Source organism: Pristiophorus japonicus, chromosome 12, assembly GCF_044704955.1.
Source record: "Pristiophorus japonicus isolate sPriJap1 chromosome 12, sPriJap1.hap1, whole genome shotgun sequence".
Classification (NCBI taxonomy): Eukaryota; Metazoa; Chordata; class Chondrichthyes; family Pristiophoridae; genus Pristiophorus; species Pristiophorus japonicus.
In genome coordinates, this window is record NC_091988.1 from 92,619,573 (window position 1) to 92,641,842 (window position 22,270).

At 44.9% G+C, this 22,270-nt stretch overlaps 1 protein-coding gene across 3 annotated transcripts in view; it reads left to right on the plus strand.

Moving 5' to 3' along the window:
* The first annotated feature begins 6,122 nt into the window (after positions 1-6,122).
* Positions 6,123-22,270, plus strand: part of LOC139277374 (protein SSUH2 homolog) — a 93,341-nt gene continuing 77,193 nt past the window's right edge. Inside the window, exon 1 of one of the 3 annotated variants that reach the window (XM_070895753.1) lies at positions 6,123-6,229. In XM_070895753.1, coding sequence (XP_070751854.1) covers positions 6,205-6,229 — 25 coding nt within the window. In that variant the 5' untranslated portion in view covers positions 6,123-6,204. Of the gene's footprint in view, positions 6,230-6,432; positions 6,578-9,248; positions 9,265-22,270 lie in introns of those variants that run through there. The other 2 variants (XM_070895754.1, XM_070895755.1) reach the window with 2 other exon arrangements.

Here is a 22,270-nt window from a genome sequence, read left to right on the forward strand (position 1 = left end):
TATTTCAAATGTTCAGATGCCACTTTCGTTTTGTGGCACAGGAGGTTCGGACATTCCTCTGATTTCAGGCCCACCAAGTACTGAGGGAGTGCTGTATTGTTGAGGTGCCGCCTTTCAAATGAGATACGAAATGGATGCCAACATTCCCTCTAAGCTGCTGGTCCGCAGAGCTGTCAGCAGGTCTGGCACAACCCGGGACTGGCTTTTTCAATGTTACATTTCGCACGTGCATGAAACAGTGAATGGGCCACACAGCCCCTTAAAGGGGCCGCACACCCCAAAAACATATTGGGGGGAACATTGACCAAGGCCTTGTTTGCCTTTCAGGTGGATGTAAAAGATCCAAGGGCACTTTTTCAGGAAGAGCAGAGGAGTTCTGCTTGGTGTTCTGGCCAATACTTATCCTTCAACCAACATCACTAAAACAGAGTATCTGGCCATTGCTCTTTGTGGGACAAATTCACTGCCACATTTACATTACAATTGTGACCATACTTCAGAAAGTACTTTATTGGTTGCAAAGCACTTTGGGACGTCCTGAAGTTATACATTTAGGCGTCAGATTCCACATGTACACTAACGACACCCAGCTCGACCTCCACCACTTCACTCGACCCCTCCATGGTCTCTAAATTGTCAGACTGCTTGTCCGACATCCAGTACTGGATGAGCAGAAATTTCCTCCCAACTAAATATTGGGAATACTGAAACCATTGTCTTTGGTCCCCATCACAAACTCCGTTCCCTACCCGCTGACTCCAGTCCTCTCCCTGGCAAATGTCTATGGCTGAACCAGACTGTTTGCAACTTTGGTGTCATATTTGACCCCGAGATGAGCTTCTGACCACATATCTGCTTCATCACCAAGATCGCCTATCTCCAGCTCTCTAACATTGCTCGAGCCCACTCCTGCTCAGCTCATCTTCTGCTGAAATCCTCACCCATGTCTTTGTTATCTATAGACTTGACTATTCCAATGCTCTCCTGGCTGGCTAATCCAAAACTCTGCTGCCCTAACTCACACCAAGTCCCATTCACTCATCACCCTTATGGTCGCTGACCTACATTGCCTCCCCTCATCCTTGTTTTAAAATCCCTTCATAGCCTTGTCCCTCCCTATCTCTATAACCTCCTCCAGCCCAACAATCCTCCAAGATATCTGCACTACTCCAATTCTGGCCTCTTGCATATCCCCGATTTTAATCGCTCCCCCATTGGCGGTCGCGCTTTGAGCTGCCTCAGCCCTAAGCTCCCTCCCTAAACCTCTTCGCCTCTCTACCTCTCTCCTCCTTTAAGGCCTGTATGACTCAAAACTACATCAGGCACTGCACTCAGCCACTGAAATTCCAACATTTAACGGCAGTTTTAATAGTTTCATTGTTATTTACTAATGTTAGTGAAACTACCTAACTACGGGGAGAAAATAGCTGCATTGGAATCAGCACATTATCCAGAATAAGGATAACCATTTTTTGTCGTACTATTAAAAGTACTGTATTTATTTTTGCACTAACTTTACAATATCTTTAGGTTTTGTAAACAAATAACTGTGGCTCTCACTCACTTTTTGTGAGTTTCTCTACACGTAGACGAGTTCACAACTAATGCTTCACAGCACATAGAGTTGTTACATTTTTTCCCATTCTGCTGCTGAGTGCTAACCGCGAGATAATGTGGGGCCTGCCCACGTGTTTGCCTCTGAGCTGACCTCTGCACAGACAGCAGCGATGGTGGATTTTTGTTGAGCCAGTGCTGACATGTGAATAGAGGGTAATTGGAGCAGTACAGATATCTTGGGGCGAAATGCTAATGGTTAGCAGTGTGGAACAAGGAGATTCGGCAATTCTGGGGCGGGAACTAGGACATTTTTTTTCCCCAATGGTGAAGATACAAGGTTTTGGAGACAGATGAGGGAATGTGGATGGTGCTGGGGTGGAGGAAGTTGCTGGAAAGAGCCTCGCCAGTGATTGTGGCTTACAGAGGTGGAGTGCTTTGATGGGCCTGCTGTATATAGTCCATGTCTCAGAAGCATATATGAGGGCAGGTATCTTTTCTGCTCTGTAGATCCTGCAAATCCAGTGGCAGGATAGGCGCACCAATGTCAGTGTTCTTGCGCAGGCCAACATCCTCAGCATCGAAGCACTGACAACGCTCGATCAGCTCCGGTGGACAGGATACGAGACTCCCAAAGCAAGCGCTCTACTCAGAGCTCCGACAGGGCAAACGAGCCCCTGGTGGGCAGAGGAAACGTTTCAAGGACACCCTCAAGGCCTCCTTGAAGAAGTTCAACATCCCCACCGACACCTGGGAATCCCTGGCGCAAGATCGCTCAAAATGGAAGAGAATAATCCGTGAGGGCGTCGAACACTTCGAGTCTCTTCACCGGGACCAAGCGCATACGGCGGAAGGAGCACATGACAACCCAAGCACTTCAACCAACCGGCACTTCAACCAACGTACTTTCAGCCACCATCTGTCCAACCTGCGACAGAGACTGTAGCTCCCGCATTGGTCTTAACCATCATCTGAGAACTCATTTTTAATGTGGAAGCATGTCTTCCTCGACTCCGAGCCACTGCCTATGATGATGGTGAGAGGTGGAGGCTACCTGCATAATGAGAGGAGGTTGATGTGGGCGGGAGAACTGATGTGCAGGGTGAAGTTGAGTGCAGCCAGTGATACAAGGTACAAAAGGTTTGCTTCATTGGGGGCATTTCCACTGAAGCACAGAAGGTTAAGGAGAATCTAACAGAAGTTTTCAAAATTCTGTTTTGAAAATTCTGTTTAGCCTCTCAAAACTCAAAGTTTGATGAAAGATTGTTTGGAGATTTGGTAACTAGTAGACAGAGACTGAAGCTCATCACTAGAAGAATGAAAGGGGAAATTTTAAAATTAGAAAGACTTGCATTTATATAGCACCATTCGAGACTACAGGACGTCCCAAACCACTTCACAGCCATTAAATTGAAGTGAAGTCACTGTTGTAATGGAGGAAACATGCCAGCCAATTTGCGCACAGCAAGCTCCCACAAAACAGCAATGTGACAATAACCAGATAATTAGTATTTTATTATGTTGATTGAGGGATAAATATTGGTCAGGACAAAATTAGAAACAAAGTCATACAGATAATATTAGAAAATGGGCTTGTTCCACAACTGACTATTTAAACAGAAACTATAACATTTTAAAGGGAGTTATGTTAAGTACTTGAAAAGGAAGAATATAAAAGGATGTGAGAAAATGGCAGGGAAGTGGGATGAGAGAGGTTTGGTTGAGGAGCTAGCGTGGGTCAGATGGTCTCCTGTGCGGCAGTAGATATGTTTCTGTAATATAGAGCTCCCCCTAGTGGACTACTGTTCCATCTAGTGGACTACTGTGGTAACATAACTACTCATGTCGATACTATAAAAGGATCATGTGACAAGATCACATGCAAAGTTCCTGTAGAGCCATCTTGTAGTCTGTGTGTTTCTGATGTTGTAAAGAATATATCACATCGGTGACGTAGGATCAGATTCCTGGATTCCCTAGATTAAATTTTTGTTGGTGGATGTCCAGCCAACCAACAGAGAGACTTTGAGAGGTTCTTTGATTTGCAGCACAGCAAAAAATCCAAGATAAATTTCAAGCACATTTGGCTGAACTTGGGGGCCGATTTTCAGCAAGGCCTCCACCCGCCCAAGTGCCGCCGATGGCCGCCGAGGTACCAGACAGTGGGATATTCAGGAAGAAGGTCCCTCGAAGGTCGGCGGGTGGCAAATGGAAGATGTACCCGCTAATCTGAGTGGCAGTGGGCGGGAGGTCACATTCTCAGCAGCAGAGGCGCTTGCTGCCCAAGTGCCACCGAGGATGGAGTCGGGCCCACGGAGGGTCGAAGACCTGTAAAAAAAAACAACAGCAAAAAATTTTAAAAGTATCCGCAGACCTTCAGGGGACGCCATGAAGGCACGTAGCTGTTGAAAAAAAAAGTATTAAAATGTTCACTTACCTTTTTTTCAGGTTCTTCACACTCACCGTCAGGGACAGACCAACCTCCAGCCAACAGTCCACCCCATTCTGCCGCCGAGTCCTGCCAACTCCCGCCCAGTGGAATCTGGGAGCTCGGCGGGTGGGAGGTCAGTTGCGCCACTCGGCCTTTCCCGGCGAGTCTCCCCGCCCACCCGCTCGAGGCCACCCCGAAAGTGGCACTGGGTGGATCTTCAGGAGGAATGTTGGCAGGAGTGGGCAGCAGCGGGCGGTGAGGTGCTGAAAATCAGCCCCTTCGAGTCCAGATGGCCGTGCCTATGCGAATAATAGGGCACTTGGGTGGGTTTCTTCATGACCGAGAGACTTTTGGAGCATATGTGGAGCAGCTAGAAGTGTTTTTCACCGCAAATGGCATTGTCGAAGTCCCCAATGATGAAAACCGTAACCGGGTGGTGTTAGAAAAAAAATGGGCTATTTTCCTGACTGAAGCAGGCCCCGAGATGTATGAAACCCTGAAAAATGTGCTTGTTCCCATCAAGCCAAAAGACACACCACTGACAGAGATTCTAACTAGCACTACAGTCCTGAGCCCCTGGAAATTGATGAAAGTTATCGTTTTAGAATACAAAATCAATTAACTGATGAGTGTATCAGTGAGTACATTGTAGCATTAAAAAAGCTACCATTCACTGCCATTTCAGAAACTTTCAGGACTGAGCATTGCGTGACCGCTTTGTGTATGGGATGAAAAATTAAGCAAGCAGAAGAAAGTTGTTGACAACCCCTAACTTGACTTTTGAATTAGCTTGTCAGACAGCTATGTCAATGGATATGACCGACCAATACTCTCGAGAATTTCGCACTATTTTCAGTTGTCAGACAACTGAGGTGAATCAGCTACAGGTTAAAAGTAAAAGGTAATTGGGCCCCAAGGCCTCAGCAACTGGCCAAGGTAACAGTACATTGAAGTCGTGCTATCGGTGCCTGGGACAACAGATTGCTCAAAGCTGTCCATATGTGAAGGCAGCGAGTTTCTTCTGCAAGAAAACTGGGCATCTTGAGAAGGCATGCCAACTGAAGAGTAAACTAACTTTCAATGCTATAAGTAGAAATCTCCAGACACTACACAGCATTGAAGAGAAGCAACAGGATGATGAGGTTCTGGAGATGCACGTCATCAGGAGCACAAGGGTATCTAATAACAATTTGCAATGTATCGTCATCCAAATAGATGTTGCAGGAACCAAGATACCCATGGAAACCGACACTGGTGCATCCGTGAGCATAGTACCGGAATCACTATATTTCGCCAAATTGAGTGATTTTCCACTGGAAAAGTGGAAGATAGAGCTACAAGGCTACTCAAGAGAGCAAATCCCTGTTGTAGGATGTATCACCATACCGGAGAAATACAAGCATCAGTTTCAGAGATTGCCTCTCTTAGTCATGCCTTAATAGTTAGAAACTGTTTGGGATCACTTAAGCTGGATTGGAATTAGACTTTTTGTGTTGAAACAAGATATGCATCAAAGGATGATGTCATCAAACAATATCTGAAAGTGGTCCATAAAGCAGCTAATCCAATCCACGGCTTCAAGGCGAGTGTCAGTGTACAGAAGGACGCGAGACCAGTTTACTGCAAGCCACGTCCCGTACCATATGCACTCAAGGCGAAAATTGAGCAAGAACTCAAAAGACAAGAGACTGAGTCCAGGTAACAACAGGTATTGGGAGTCTGTAAGCTTTTTAAGTTGTTTAAAGGAGTGCTGTATTACTCTCACTTTTGGTATGTGGAGGAAGAAAAGATTCTGCCTGATTTTTCTCACAGTGGTGGACTTTTGTTTGATTTACAATATTATGCCTGAATGGAGATTAAAACTGGTTCATTATGGGGCAGCCGTTCTTTAATTTACTCAAGCTGACGGATTATATTTTAACGGAGTGTCTGCGTTTATCAGAGTGTTTGAATGTATGTGCTGTTTCCATTATGCCGGCATCACTCTCAGTTGATACAAGATGCAGTTTATAAGATTGCACTGTGTGGGCACAAAACAAAATGCTTGGCAATGTTTTAAACGGAGGCAAGCCCCTTTAAATACATTTTACTGGCTGAGTGCCACGTTAGCTTCCCGCGCTGCAGGGGGAGCCACCGAGTCACTTTTCGGAATCAACATTCTATTCCTGAAATGTTCTTAAGCTCATAATTTTCAACATCAAACTTTGAGCTCGTAAATTATGGATCCCCAACAAGCAGAACCATGTAAGTCAACTGTCGTTTATTAAACTCCATCTCTGCCTTGTATCAGTGGCAAAGCGAGTGTTATTGTTCGTCCTTTATGATCTACAGGACTACTTGAGAACTGACTAACATTCTCAGCAAACCCACGGGGGCCCCAGTATCAAGGATGTTAGATCGAGCAACAGGCGTGGCAGAGCGTGAATAGTAAGATCTGTGGACAGAGGACATATTTTTCACTGCTGCAAAAAGGTTCTTAATATGCATCAAATGCAAGGAGAAATGTTCCAGAAATGGTTCTAGTTAGAATTAAAATAATACCCTGGGTTTTGGAGCAGAGTTGTTAGGTTTGAACGAGCGTCTCTGCTCCCGGTAAGCAGTTGTTGTAAGATGAAGAATTGTGTATGTGATCTGGTTGTGTAGAATGGGAACCCCGGATTATAACTCCTGGCAGGAGGCAGCGAGATTTTAACGCCTAGGTCTCATTTGCAGGTTTCCGCCTGGAGGGTAGGGTTAAAGTCAGACATATGTTTTCAAATTGGGATCCCGGAATCCCAGCTGGTCCACAAGGTGGTTTGATTTTATAGCCTCTGTCATCAGATTTCTGCATTTTCTGTATTTGTTGAGTTACTGAATTATAATTATTACAAAGTTGTTTTTGCATTCCTCTGTTTTCCTTTAGGACAGTGGTACCCTGAGAGTGTGTCAATATTTTCAGAGGATTCCCTGGTCGTGTGTTAATATTTTCAGGGATGTCACAAGCAATGTTCCCCCTAATTTTAAATTAGAGTGCGTGGTATCTTCAAAGTTAAGCGCAAGTGCAAAATTTTGCGTTGTAAAGGTCAGTCCCAGGCTGCGCAGGACCGGCAGACACCTGCGTGGCTGTGCAGCTTAGAGGGAGCATTGGCCACGTTGAAACATACAAGATTCTGAAGGGGATTGACAGGGTAGATGCTGAGAGGTTGTTTCCCCTGGCTGGAGAGTCTAGAATTAGGGGGCACAGTCTCAGGATAAGGGGTCGGCCATTTAAGACAGAGATGAGGAGGAATTTCTTCACGCAGAGGGTTGTGAATCTTTGGAATTCTCTGCCCCAGAGGGCTGTGGTGCTGAGTCTCTGAATATATTCAAGGCTGAGATAGATAGATTTTTGGACTCTAGGGGAATCGAGGGATATGAAGATCAGGCGCAATAGTGGAGTTGAGGTTGATAATCAGTCATAATCTTATTGAATGGCAGAACAGGCTCGATGGGCCATATGGACTACTCCTGCTCCTATTTCTTATGTTCTTATAACACAAGGATTCTGTCAATATCTTTAGTGGTTTTGATACATGGAAGGATTGAAAACCACTGTTATTGAGGCAGATAATAAAGTACGGTTCAGTAAGGTAAGTGTTCATGCAAAGAGAGTGCAGTTAAGAAAGTTGCAGTTGTGACTATATTTTCCATTCTATTTTTTCTTCCATAGCTGTTACCTAAGATTTAGAGGGCAGTACCTTCGCAAAAAATGATTTGCCAAACGTTTTGTTTGAATCTTTGAACATGTCTTTTCATAAAGATAATGCCCCTTTGGAAATATTACACCCCAAGGTTACAATGGGCTGACCTTCCAACTACTCTGATTTGGAGGGCAACACCCTTATTTTTGCATTGTTTGGTACACATTCCTTATTTTACTGGTACATTTGATATCAAACAGAATGAATGAAAAGCTTATGACAACCCAAAGCCGCTAACAGCCTAAAGCAGTTGCTGAATGCCTAGCAGATTAGGCTATGATTCACATCTTAAATATTTGGGAGAGCTTTCACTCTCATCAAGAGCTGCAAGATCTGTAATGAAGACCATTTTAATCAATCGTTTGCTCATTTTGAAACTAGAAGCTAGCTAATGAAATCCAGAACAAAGGGGCATAATCTTAAAATGGGAGCTAGGCTATATAGAAGTAACACCAGTAAGTACATCTTCACACAAAGGTTAATGGGAATCTGGAACTCCGTCCCCCCCCCCCCCCTCCAAAAGACTGTGGATGCTGTATCAGTTGAAATTTTCAAGACTGAGTAATCTCCGGATTACTCCCGGTGCCACGAGCTAGTGAGAAATAGGAGGATAGAGCAGATGAATGCGTGGCTAGAGAGATGGTGCAGGAGGGAGGGCTTTAGTTTCCTGAGGCACTGGGACCGCTTCTGGGGGAGGTGGGACCTGTACAAGCCGGACGGGTTACACCTCAACAGAGCCAGGACCAATATCCTTGCGGCAGGGTGGGGGGAGCGGGGGGGGGGGGCGATTGCTAGTGCTGTTGGGGAGGGTTTTAACTAGTTTGGCAAGGGGATGGGAACCTGAGAATAGATTCAGTAGGGAAGGGAGTAAAGCTGGAATTAAAAAGCAAAAATGAAGAAAGTGAGTTTGAAGGTCAGAGGAAACAAGCAGGAAAAAAGGGTAAAAAGAACTCATTTAAAAGCTATCTGTCTATATACACGTAGCATTCGTAACAAAATAGATGAGTCGATGGCATAAATAGATACAAATGGATATGCTCTGATAGCCATTGCAGAGATTTGGTTGCAAGCTGACCAGGACTGGGAACTAAATATTCAGGGGTATTTGACAATTTGGAAGGACAGACTGAAAGGACAAAGAGGTGGGGTAGCACTGTTGATAAAGGATAGAATCAATGCAATAATGTGAAGCGATATTGGCTCAAATGATCAGGATGTTGAAACAGTTTGGGTGGAGATAAGGAATAATGGGCTCAATTTTGGCCGAGTCCGTTTTTCAGCGCACTTACCCAAGTTGCGCCGCTTATGTACATTCGGAGATGCGCCGGAAAACAATGTTGTAACTTTGGCCGCTGTCTGGCCTCTTCACTGCAGTCGTGGAGCGTGGCCAGTCAACTCGGGGGGTGGAGCCTGCGTTCCGCGCTGGAAAATGTGCCGGGACGTCTGCACATGCACAGTGGAGAATAATGATGTCCGCGCATGCGCAGTAGCGCTCTGAGTCTGCGAGTTGGCAATCGGCCATTAAAGAGCTGCCTGTGCCTTCGTGACCAAATTTCTGAGGTAGAATATCTTGCTTTCTTGTTATTCATCAATTCACTCAGGGGTTACTGACAAGTAATTCATCCAACAGAAGATACTAGACTTTCTGTTTTCACTCATTTCTCAGAGCACGAATAATTCAGAATTCTGATCAATATGCACTTTTCATAAACTACACCTTGCAAAACGAGAAGTGTCTGAAATATAGTGATTGTGAGATGAAGGCCCCGATATTTACAGGGAGAGAACTCATATGTTCACGTTCGGATATACCTCTGTAACAGAAATGAAAAGCCACTTGTACTTTTACTGAATCAAAGTTCCCTGTTGATTTATTCAACTGTGTTTACTGCTATTATCTAGAATTGCAGCCTCTCCCTCTCTGTGGCCCCTGTTGCTTGCCAGCTCCCTCCCTCTCCCGCCCGCAGCCTCTCCGTTGATTTGCTTGCAGCCTCTCCGTTGATTTGCTTGCAGCCTCTCCGTTGAATCCCGATGCCGGCCAGTTCACTCGCTCACGCCCCTAGCTCAGGCCAAGTGGCCTCCCGCATCGGCCCGCTGCCTTCCCGGGCAGAGTGCAGAAAAGTGAATTGCAGTTTAAAGATGAAGGTAGGACTTTAATTTTTTATTTCTTATAGAATTGTTCGTAGTTTTTGTTTGCAAACATTGCTGAGGGTAAGGCTTGGTTGGTTCAGGTCCAGATCCTCTCCGCTTCCTGCCCCTATCCCAGGCCGAATGGCCCCCGATGTACTTATCTGCGCCGATTTCTTTATCTCTCCACAAGGGTTTTCTCAAGTGGCCACATACGCTGGCCTAAGTAGAAATGGAGTAACTATTAGCTGGCCAAAGTTGCCTAAATGGGGAGAACTGGCGTAGGTGGCTGTTAACGCCCCCTTTTGAAAAAAAAAACAAACCTAAAAAAAACTTAACTAAGTGAGTTACGCTGGTGCAAATTGATTGGGGATACTGAAGATTTTTAAGTGACACCAGAAAAAGCAGCCTACTCCAAAAAAAATGGAGCAACTCCTGGCCAAAATTAAGCCCAATAAGAGGAAAAAGTCACTGGTGGGCATAGTCTATAGGCCCCCTAATAGTACCAACTCTGTTGGTTGGAGTACAAACCGGAAAATAGTGAGGGCTTGTAAAAAGGGAACAGCAATAATCATGGGTGATTTTAACCTCCATATTGATTGTACAAATAAAATTGGTCAGGGTAGCCTTGAGGAAGAGTTCATAGAGTGCATAAGGGACGGGTTCCTTGAGCAATGTAACGGAACCAACCAGGGGGCAGGCTATCCTCGATCTGGTCCTGTGTAATGAGACAGGGTTAATAAACAATCTCTTAGTAAAGGATCCCCTTGGAATGAGTGATCATAGCATGGTTGAATTTCAAATTCAGATGGAGAGCGAGAAAGTTGGATCTTAAACCACGTACTAAGCTTAAGTAAAGGAGACCACAAAGGTATGAGGCAGAGTTGGGAAAATAGATTAAAGTGTAGGACGGTTGATGAACAGTGGTGTACATTTAAGGAGATCTTTCATAACTCTCAAGAAAAATATATTCCAGTGAGGAGGAAAGGGTGTAAAAGAAAAGATAGCCATCCGTGGCTAACTAAAGAAATAAAGGACAGTATCCAATTAAAAACAAGGGCATCAAAGTGGCCAAAACTAGTGGGAGGACAGAAGATTAGGAAGCTTTTAAAAGCCAGCAAAGAATGACTAAAAAATGATTAAGAAAGGGAAGATTTACTTTCTAGCACAAATATAAAAACAGATAACGAGTTTCTATAGGTATATAAAAAGGAAAAGAATGGCTAAAGTAAATGTTGGTCCATTAGAGGACAAAACCGAGGAATTAGTGATGGGGAACATGGAGATGGAAGAAACTCTGAACAAATATTTTGCATCAGTCTTTACAGTAGAGGACACTCAAAATATCCCAACAGTGGATAGTCAAGGGGCTATAGCGGGGGAGGAACTTACCACAATCACAATCACTAAGGAGGTGGTACTCAGTAAGATAATGAGACTAAAGGTGGATAAATCCCCTGGACCTGGTGGCTTGCATCCTCGGTCTTAAGAGAAGTAGCGGCAGGGATAGTGGATGTATTGGTTGTAATTTACCAAAATTCCCTGGATTCTGGGGAGGTCCCAGCAGATTGGAAAACTGCAAATTAAATGCCCCTATTTAAAAAAGGAGGCAGACAAAAAGCAGGAAACTATAGACCAGTTAGCCTAACATCTGTGGTTGGGAAAATGTTGGAGTCCATTATTAAAGAAGCAGTAGCAGAACATTTGGAAAAGCAAAATTCGGTCAGGCAGAGTCAGCATGGATTTATGAAGGGGAATTCATGTTTGACAAATTTGCTGGAGTTCTTTGAGGATGTAACGATCAGGGTGGATAAAGGAGAACCAGTGGATGTGGTGTATTTGGACTTCCAGAAGGCATTTGACAAGGTGCCACATAAAAGGTTACTGCACAAGATAAAAGTTCACGGGATTGGGGGTAATATATTAGCATGGATAGAGGATTGGCTAACTAACAGAGAACAGAAAGTCGGGATAAATAGTTCATTCTCTGGTTGGTCACCAGTAACTAGTGGGGTGCCGCAGGGATCAATGCTGGGACCCCAACTATTTACAATCTATATCAACGACTTAGAAGAAGGGACTGAGTGTAACGTAGCCAAGTTTGTTGACAATTCAAAGATGGGAGAAAAAGCAATGTGTGAGGAGAACACAAAAAATCTTCAAAAGGACATAGCCAGGCTAAGTGAGTGGGCAAAAATTTGGCAGATGGAGTATAATGTTGTAAAGTGTGAGGTCATGCACTTTGGCAGAAAAATTAAAGAGCAAGTTATTATTTAAATGGAGAAAGATTGCAAAGTGCTGCAGTACAGCAGGGCATGGGGGTCATGGTGCATGAAACATAAAAGGTTGGTATGCAGGTACAGCAAGTGATCAGGAAGGCCAATGGAATTTTGGCCTTTATTTACAAGGGGATGGATTATAAATGCAGAGAAGTCTTGCTACAGTTATACAGGGTATTGGTGAGGCCACACCTGGAATACTGCATACAGTCTTGGTTTCCATATTTACGAAAGGAAATACTTGCTTTGGAGGCAGTTCAGAGAAGGTTCACTAGGTTGATTCCGGAGAAGAGGGGGTTGACTTATGAGGAAAGGTTGAGAAGGTTGGGCCTCTACTCATTGGAATTCAGAAGAATGAGAGGTGATCTTATCGAAACGTATAAGATTATGAGGGAGCTTGACAAGGTGGATACAGAGAGGATGTTTCCACTGATAGGGGAGACTAGAACTAGGGGGCATAATCTTAGAATAAGGGGCCGCCATTTAAAACTGAGATGAGGAGAAATTTCTTCTCTCAGAGGGTTGTAAATCCGTGGAATTTGCTATCTCAGAGAGCTGTGGAAGCTGGGTCATTGAATAAATTTAAGACAGAGATAAACAGATTCTTAACCGATAAGGGAATAAGGGGTTATGGGGAGCGGGCAGGGAAGTGGACCCGAGTCCATGATCGGATCAGCCATGATCGTATTAAATGGCCTGCTCCTGCTCCTATTGTAATCTTAGGATCTTATGAGATCGATAGATTGTTGTTCGGTAAGTGTATCAAGGGCTATGAAGCAACAGCAAGTAAATGGAATTGAGCTGGACATCAGCCACAATCTAATTGAATGGCAGAGCCTACTCAAGACAGAAAAAGACAGACAGGTGAAGAGATCAGCCTGGGGCTGTGGAGCATAACCTTGGTGACTAATAGTTCCTTGGAAAGGGGAGGGGTTCCTTATGTCCCTGAGGTATGTGAGCTGTTTGTCAGCGCCCTTGGTGAAGTGCAAAGTGACCAATTACGATATACAGGAGCGAGCACACTCAAACTGTCACACGCTGAAGCTGCTCTGTTACTTTGGCCTCCCTAATAAAGTGTAACATTTCCACTGAAACCTGGGAGACCCTGGCCAAAGACCGGGGAGGAAGCGCATCCGGGTGGGCGCTGAGCACCTCAAGTTTCATCGCCGAGAGCATGCAGAAATCAAGCGCAGGCAGCGGAAATAGCGTGCAGCAAACCGTCCCACCCACCCTTTCCCTCAACGACTATCTGCCCCACCTGTGACAGAGATTGTGGTTCTCGTATTGGACAGCTACCTAAGAACTCATGTTAAGAGTGGAAGCAAGTCTTCCTCAATTCCGAGGGACTGTCTATGATGATCTGTTACTTTTACCCGCCTTTGTTTTTAGATGTGAGAACAAGGTTCCCCCTCAGACGCACGGATCAAACGCGAGGTGCCATGCGAGCTGTTCACCAGCCGCTGCCACTGCGAGAGATCCTGCGCACGGGCGGCCTCTGTGCAAATATAAAGGGCACACGCAGATAAAACAAATGAGAGAGAACGTTGATGGGATGATATTCGGAAGGAGCAGTGCCATCAATGACGGGATGTGGTTTACAATATGGGTCAGTCGGTTTGGGCTCCGACTGGTGTCCCAGGTTTTCCTGATTGTCCAGGGTGTTCTGGTCCTCACAGTTGTTAATATTCTTTTCGAGTCCCGCGGACTGTACCAAAGACTCCAGTGCACCTTATATACTCACAGTCGCAAGCCATGCAAGCGGGCAGGCTGCGCGGCAGCTTAAACTCAAAGGTTTGTGCCGTCAAAGTACAGACTGAAGGGATCTGGGGTTCCTGACAGTCATTTCTAATGAACCCCTCCACCTTGGAAAGTGCATCTCGAAACACCTACTTTGTAATATTAATCATAAAATTTATTCAATATGATAACCAGAAAATTGTGTAGTTTGCTTAGTTTATCAATCAGATAGTTTGAATTTGCTTTCAGCTCTCTAGAAAAAGACAGTTAGGCGGTCCCCTCCCACGAAGACATCAGCCTGGGGCTGTGAAGCACAGCCTCGTTGACGAACAGTTCATTGGAAAGTGGAGGGAGCTGAACAAACATGTACAACTTGGACTGAAGTAGCCTTTGGGCATATGAACACCACCTGCCTATTAGTAGTTTTCTATTGGCCCCTTCCAATTAAGAGATATGGGGAAGCAACCTGTACGATTTAATGCTTGCCGATCATCAGGCATCATTTCCTATTGTTAAAAATCAGCCCAAAACTCATGCTTGGGGGTAGAGAAGTGGTACTTCAGTCCAAGTTGCACATGTTTGTTTGGCCCCTTGCCAACCACTCCCCTTTCCAAGGAACTGTTGGTCACCAAGGTTATGCTCCACAGCTGCGGACTTAACGCTTCCTGGGAAGAAACCGCCTGTCTTATCTTTCTCTACAGAGTTGAAAGCATATTCAAACTATCTAATTTATTATGGATTATGTTTTTCTCAATTTAATAGCATGTCTTTAGACTAAGCAAACTAGATAATTGTCTGTTTATCATATTGAATAAATGTTTTGATTAATATTACAAAGTAGACATTACCTTAGTGGGTCTGGTTCGGCCGGGGTAAGTGGCCGTTCCTGATCTCACTGCTGGCTCCAGCCTGCTGTGTAGAAATTATTTTCCATTGATTGGGCTTGTTTAGTGTGTTTCCCGGCCAATTGATGACATCATTTGATGCGCGTCATCAGCCTGCTTCCTTAAAGGGACCATGCGCAAATTGATTTTGACAGTTGTGCTATCAGTGTTGTACAGCATTGAGGTGCTGCAAACACTGACAAGTACTGCACAAAGATGCAGACCTGCACCCAGGCTCCCACATGACTCCTTTCATATGCTTATGGAGGGAGTCACAGCACGCAGGGAGGTGCTCTTCCCTTCCAGTGGGATTTCCCCAGGGAGCTCAGCGCAGCCTAGTTGCACATTGCACAGAACACAAGCAGGGATGTTGTCAGGAGGACCAGGCTGCCATGGCACAAACCTTTCAATGATCTCAGTGGATCACGAAAAGTTACTGCAAAGCCACACTCACCCTCATCCTGCTGTGCCACTCATCACATCCCCATCACTCTGCCTTCCCTACCCTATCCTGCACATCCTTATTCACACCAACTTACTTTGCACCTCCACCCATCCCTCTCAATCGACATTATCACTTCCCCATCTCACTAGCCACCCCTCACACTCACCCTCATCCTAGTCCAATCATACCAACTAACAAAACACAAGGGCAGGCACTTGGGTGTTTTAGCCAATGTTCATGTAAAGTTTCTATTAATGTGCTGTCAAACATTGAAACCTTTATTTTCAACACTTTGTGTTCTTGGACAGATTTATGTCAGAACAGCACAATGATTCAGAATGCCTCCTAAGTAACGACAGCCTGTGCCAACCCTGTACTGGGCCTTGGCGTTTCAGGTGGTCTTGTTGTCATTCTCCAGAAATTGCTTGTTTTTGCAACTCTCCAGAGAAACTGTCTCCAGACATATTGTTCCCAATACAAAATGGGTCCTAATATAATTGCACATGTGCAGTTTCTACCTCTAGTGAGCTATGCTGCCTCAAATCTAGGCAGGCCTCTTTGCCCATTGCTGAAACAAACTGAGAGAAATGAAATCTTTCATTCACCTCAGTTGTCTAGCTCACCGTTCCATATGACACATTGACTTCCTTTTCCCAATGCGTTTGGTGTCTGGCTATTGTCCAGGAATGCTTCTGGTAAAGCCTGCAAAAACATATGACACAGGTTTACTGTCCTTTGCAGGACAGGCCAAAGTCCAGTTTAGAGCCATAGGCCTCGATTTTAAACCAAACGGGCAGGGGGTTAAAGTGTAGAATTTAAGTAATCCACTTCACGTTCCACTCCTGTCCCCAGGTTAATATTGGGGCCAAAAATAACGGAGTAGGGGAATGGAATGGAATGGGATGAGGCTGTTCACTGGAGAAGAAAAGTACATATTTTGTCTCAGAAAGACAATGCCAACACACTTTAGTATCAAAATAAAATTATTTTCTTTTCTTTCACAACGCAGATGAATTTACATTCAGTATTGTTGCATTGCATTTTGCATTGCTTGGTACACGTTCCTTATTTTACTGGTACATTTGGTATCAAACAGAATGAATGAAGAGCTTGTGACAACCCACAGCCTCTAGAGGCCTAAAGCAGCTGCTGACTGCCTAGCAGATTAGACTATGATTCACATCTAAAATATTTATGTGTGCTTTTACTCTCATCAAGGACTGGAAGCTAGCTAATGAAATTCAGAACAAGGGGGCATAATCTTAACATGAGAGCTAGATTATATGGAAGTGAAATCAGGAAGCATGTCTTCACACAAAGGTTGGAAATCTGGAACTCTCCCCCCAAAAGGCTGTGATGCTGTGTTAGTTGGAGTTTTCAAGTCTGAGATTGACGCTAGTGGACACGTCAGGGGCTGGATTTGAGGCTTTTCTGTTTTCGGGTGAAAACGGAGGCGGAGCGGGAAAGTTGCCGGCCGGGAATATTCTGCACTTTGGTAAGGAATTGTTGCAACCTGGGCCCTACATCAGAGGACGCAGCTCGAAGGGAGGCATTGTACACTTTTTGAGGCACAAAAATGGGAAACTCGATAACTAAAGTGCCAGGCCATGTGCGCTCCGAGAGAGGCCTGTGGGGGGCGGGGTAAAAAACTTTAAATAAAAAACACAAAAACATTCCCAAAACATTGCCCACACCACCACAACACAAATCGCTGAAAAACCTAAAAGAACAAACACTCGCACTTACCTTTGGAGTACTTTACCGGCCTCACCACCAACGGCATGGCTGGACTACATTGATTTCCCAGGCGTTCATTGCGGGCGGACGGATTGGGTAAGTGGCCAAACTCCTGCCGGTGTCGCAGAGACAGGCGTTGCACACCCGGTGCAGGTCCTCCCGGTGGTGCTGTACAGCACCGCCGCAAAATGGGACCGGAGGATCGCGAAGGGGCGCAGGAGACCTGAATGTCGCCTTTCATGCCGCTCCGGGGCAAAACCGGAAAGGACCAGAAAATCCAGCCCTTGCAGTATACGTTGGCGGCTCGAGGAACTTCAGCTCCGAGTTGATGAGCTGGAGTCCGAGCTTCAGATACTGCAATACATCAGGGACGGGGAGAGTTACCTGGACACTGCGTTCCAGGCACCCCTTAGCTTAAATAATTCAAATTTGGTCCCTGGTCAGGGACAGGAGGATGTGACTATGATTGAGGAAGGTATGGGGACTCAGGATAGAGTGATGGAGGAGCCTCGGCCCTTGGTCTTGTCCAACAGGTTCGAGGCTCTTACTCCCTGTGTGGACGAGGGTAGGGACTGCAGGGAGGATGAGCAAACTGCCAACAGCACCGTGGTAGAGGGGGCCATTCAAGTGGGGGGAGTAAAAAGAAATGTTGTGGTAGGGGACAGTATAGTTAGGGGGATAGATAATGTTCTCTGTAGCCAAGAGCATGGGTCCCGAAGGCTGTGTTGCCTGCCCGGTGCCAGGGTTAAGGACACTGGGCTGGAGAGAAACTTGGAGTAGGAGGGGGAAAAATCCAGTTGTCATAGTCCACATGGGTACCAACGACATAGGTAGGACAAAGAAAGAGGTTCTGCTGAGGCAGCATGAACAGCTAGGGGCTAAATTAAAAAGCAGAACCACAAAGGTAATAATCTCATTATTACCTGAGCCATGAGCAAATTTGCATAGGGTAAATAAGATCAGAGAGATGAATGCGTGGCTCAAAGATTGGTGTTTTCCACTTTACTTTGATTCATAGACCTCTGGTATTACAGGAAGGACTCCATGTAACACAAAGTTTAGGCTTAAACCCAACTTAGTTTATTACACAAAAAACAACTAAAAATTACAGAACAAGCCTTCTTAGAGATTGATCGAAGACATACAATCACCCATCCAGCCAGTTGCTGCTGCTGTCGATTGTAGGCTCGTGGAGTGAGGGAAGATGTTGGGTCCCAGCTGCTTGCTTCATGATCATTGTTTCTTTGACCTGCTGTTCTGAGGTGTTTCTTTGACCTGTTGTTCTGACCTGTTCCTTTGAGCTGTTGTTTCTGCTCTTACATATATATCCATTTGATTATACAAATCTCCTATCGGGCTGCTTTTAGTTAATGCGTCTGGATGAGTCTCGATGATTATGATGATGGGTCTGGAACTGTTTGGACAGAACAAGTCTTCTTAGAGATTGGTTGAAGACATACAATCACCCATCCAGCCAGTTGCTGCTGTTGTCGACTGTAGGCTTGTGGAGCGAGGGAAGATGTTGGGTCCCAGCTGCTTGCGCCTTGTTCTATGCATGGAATCGACAGGGCAAACGATAACTCCTTATCTTTTGTGCCCCATTATCCAAAAATGCACGCCTTGTGGGCTCCTTTGTTGTCCTGGGTTTTTGCAGACTTGTAGTCTCCATAGGGAACTTGTTTTCCCCCTCCGGCCAATTAATCCAGGGGCTTCTCTGCTTGATTGTATCAAAACCCTTTGCCTCGATGTTAATCGGATCTCGCTCCTGACTGCAGAAATTGCATTAATCAGTTATGTCACCACCTGCCCCAGGCTGGTGCTCTTTCTCCCTCCCAACAGTCCCACAGGTTTTCTTTTAAACCATTTTAGTCCTTGGCCTCTTGCTGTGCAAAATGTGTAACCCTTACACTGTGGGAGGCAGTGGTTTTTGATTTATGAGGCATTGGCATCAGTACTGGGATAAGAGAGAGCTGTTATGTCAGGACGGGCTTCACTTGAACCAGGCTGGGACCAGTGTCCTGGTGAATCGAATAACTAGGGCTGTAGATAGAGCTTTAAACTAAATAGTGGGTGGGGGAGGGATCAGTTGAGCAGAAATTTAGAAAGTCAAAGAGAAAGGAGAAGCCAATCGTGCAGGATAGCAACAGGGGTAATGATAACCAGAGTGTGACAGGAAGGGACAGAGCATATAAACATAAGAGTGCATCAGAAAGTGGGGTCAGAGTAGGGAAAAATGGTAAAAAGCTCTTTCCAGGAAGAGATCAGCCTAGGGCTGGGGAGCAGAGCCTTGGTGACTAACAGTTCCTTGGAAAGGGGAGGGGTTCTTTTTAATTTCAAAATATACTTTATTCATATAAAAATTTGCACAATACATTCGAAAGCAGTTCAGTACATTTGGATGCGGTCAGCAATTCCATACATTACATTTGGATGCTGACCGCAGTTCCATTCAATGCATTTCTTTACTTTACATTTCAGTAGTAATCTCGGGATTGCTACCAGTGCCACTTGCTACTCAGAGTAGGAATCGCAGGATTGCTCAGATGAATACATGGCTTGAGCAGTGGTGCAGAAGGGAGGGATTCAAATTCCTGGGGCATTGGAACCGGTTCTGGGGGAGGTGGGACCAGTACAAACCGGACGGTCTGCACCTGGGCAGGACCGGAACCAATGTCCTAGGGGGAATGTTTGCTAGTACTGTTGGGGAGGAGTTAAACTAATATGGCAGGGGGATGGGAGCCAATGCAGGGAGACAGAGAGAAACAAAATGGAGACAGAAGCAACAGACGTAAAGGAGATGAGTAAAAGTGGAGGGCAGAAAAACCCAAGGCAAAAAACAAAAAGGGTCAAAGTGTAATAAAAAGGCAAGCCTGAAAGCTCAGTGCCTCAATGCGAGGAGTATTCGGAACCCAGGAGAGGGCTCTGAGCTAGTTAGAGTGGGTGAGAGCGCAGATGAACAGGACCCCAAGAAAGAATGCAAAAGGCAGGAGGCAACAGAGCAGAGTAGCACTGGGGTAAGTGTAAACCACAAGGTGATAGGAAGACACAATATGTATGAATATAAAGGGGCTGCAGGAGGGGTCAAAACTAAAAATCATGGTTTAAGAACTAGTATTAAAACACTCTACCTAAACGCACGCAGCATTCGAAATAAAGTAAATGAATTGACGGCACAAATCATTACAAATGGGTATGATTTGGTGGCCATTACAGAAACGTGGTTGCAGGGTGGCCAAGACTGGGAATGAAACATACAGGGCTATCTGACAATTCGGAACGATAGACAAGAAGGGAAAGGAGGTGGGGTAGCTCTGTTAATAAAGAATGATATCAGGGCAGTTGTGCGAGATGATATTGGCTCTAATGAGCAAAATGTTGAATCATTGTGGGTGGAGATTAGAGATAGTAAGGGGAAAAAGTCATTGGTGGGCGTAGTTTATAGGCCCCCAAATAATAACTTCACGGTGGTTCGGACAATAATCAAGGGAATAATAGAGGCATGTGAAAAAGGAACGGCAGTAATCATGGGGGATTTTAACCTACATATCGATTGGTCAAATCAAATCGCACAGGGTAGCCTGGAGGAGGAATTCATAGAATGCATACGGGATTGTTTCTTAGAACAGTATGTTACAGAACCTACAAGGGAGCAAGCTATCTTAGATCTGGTCCTGTGTAATGAGACAGGAATAATAAACGATCTCCTAGTAAAAGATCCTCTCGGAATGAGTGATCACAGTATGGTTGAATTTGTAATACAGATTGAGGGTGAGAAAGTAGTTCTCAAATGAGCATACTATGCTTAAACAAAGGGGACTACAGTGGGATGAGGGCAGAGTTAGCTAAAGTAGACTGGGAACACAGACTAAACGGTGGCACAATTGAGGAACAGTGGAGGACTTTTAAGGAGCTCTTTCATAGTGCTCAACATAAATATATTCCAGTGAAAAAGAAGGGCGGTAAGAGAAGGGATAACCAGCCGTGGATAACCAAGGAAATAAAGGAGAGTATCAAATTAAAAACCAATGTATATAAGGTGGCCAAGATTAGTGGGAAACTAGAAGATTGGGAAAATTTTAAACGACAGCAAAAAATGACTAAGAAGGCAATAAAGAAAGGAAAGATAGATGATGAAAGTAAACTTGCGCAAAACATAAAAACAGATAGTAAAAGCTTTTACCGATATATAAAACGGAAGAGAGTGACTAAAGTAAATGTTGGTCCCTTAGAAGATGAGAATGGGGATTTAATAATGGGAAATGTGGAATTGGCTGAGAACTTAAAACAATTATTTTGCTTCGGTCTTCACAGTGGAAGACACAAAAACCATGCCAAAAATTGCTGGTCACAGGAATGTGGGGAGGACCTTGAGACAATCATTTTCAGTAGGGGGGTAGTGCTGGACAGGCTAATGGGACTCAAGGTAGACAAGTCCCCTGCTCCTGATGAAATGTATCCCAGGGTATGAAAAGAGATGGCGGAAGTTATAGCAGATGCATTCGTTATAATCAACCAAAATTCTCTGGACTCTGGGGAGGTACCAGCGGATTGGAAAGCAGCTAATGTAACGCCTCTGTTTAAAAAAGAGGGCAGACAAAAGGCAGGTAATTATAGGCCGGTTAGTTTAACATCTGTAGTGGGGAAAATGCTTGAAGCTATCATTAAGGAAGAAATAGCGGGACATCTAGATAGGAATAGTGCAATCAAGCAGACGCAACATGGATTCATGAAGGGAAAATCATGTTTAACTAATTTACTGGAATTCTTTGAGGATATAATGAGCATGGTGGATAGAGGTGTACCGATGGATGTGGTGTATTTAGATTTCCAAAAGGCATTCAATAAGGTGCCACACAAAAGGTTACTGCAGAAGATAAAGGTACGCGGAGTCAGAGGAAATGTATTAGCATGGATCGAGAATTGGCTGGCTAACAGAAAGCAGAGAGTCGGGATAAATGGGTCCTTTTCGGGTTGGAAATCGGTGGTTAGTGGTGTGCCACAGGGATCGGTGCTGGGACCATAACTGTTTACAATATACGTAGATGACCTGGAAGAGGGGACAGAGTGTAGTGTAACAAAATTTGCAGATGACACAAAGATTAGTGGGAAAGCGGGTTGTGTAGAGGACACAGAGAGGCTGCAAGGAGATTTAGATAGGTTAAGCGAATGGGCTAAGGTTTGGCAGATGGAATACAATGTCGGAAAATGTGAGGTCATCCACCTTGGAAAAAAAAACAGTAAAAGGGAATATTATTTGAATGGGGAGAAATTACAACATGCTGCGGTGCAGAGGGACCTGGGGGTCCTTGTGCATGAATCCCAAAAAGTTAGTTTGCAGGTGCAGCAGGTAATCAGGA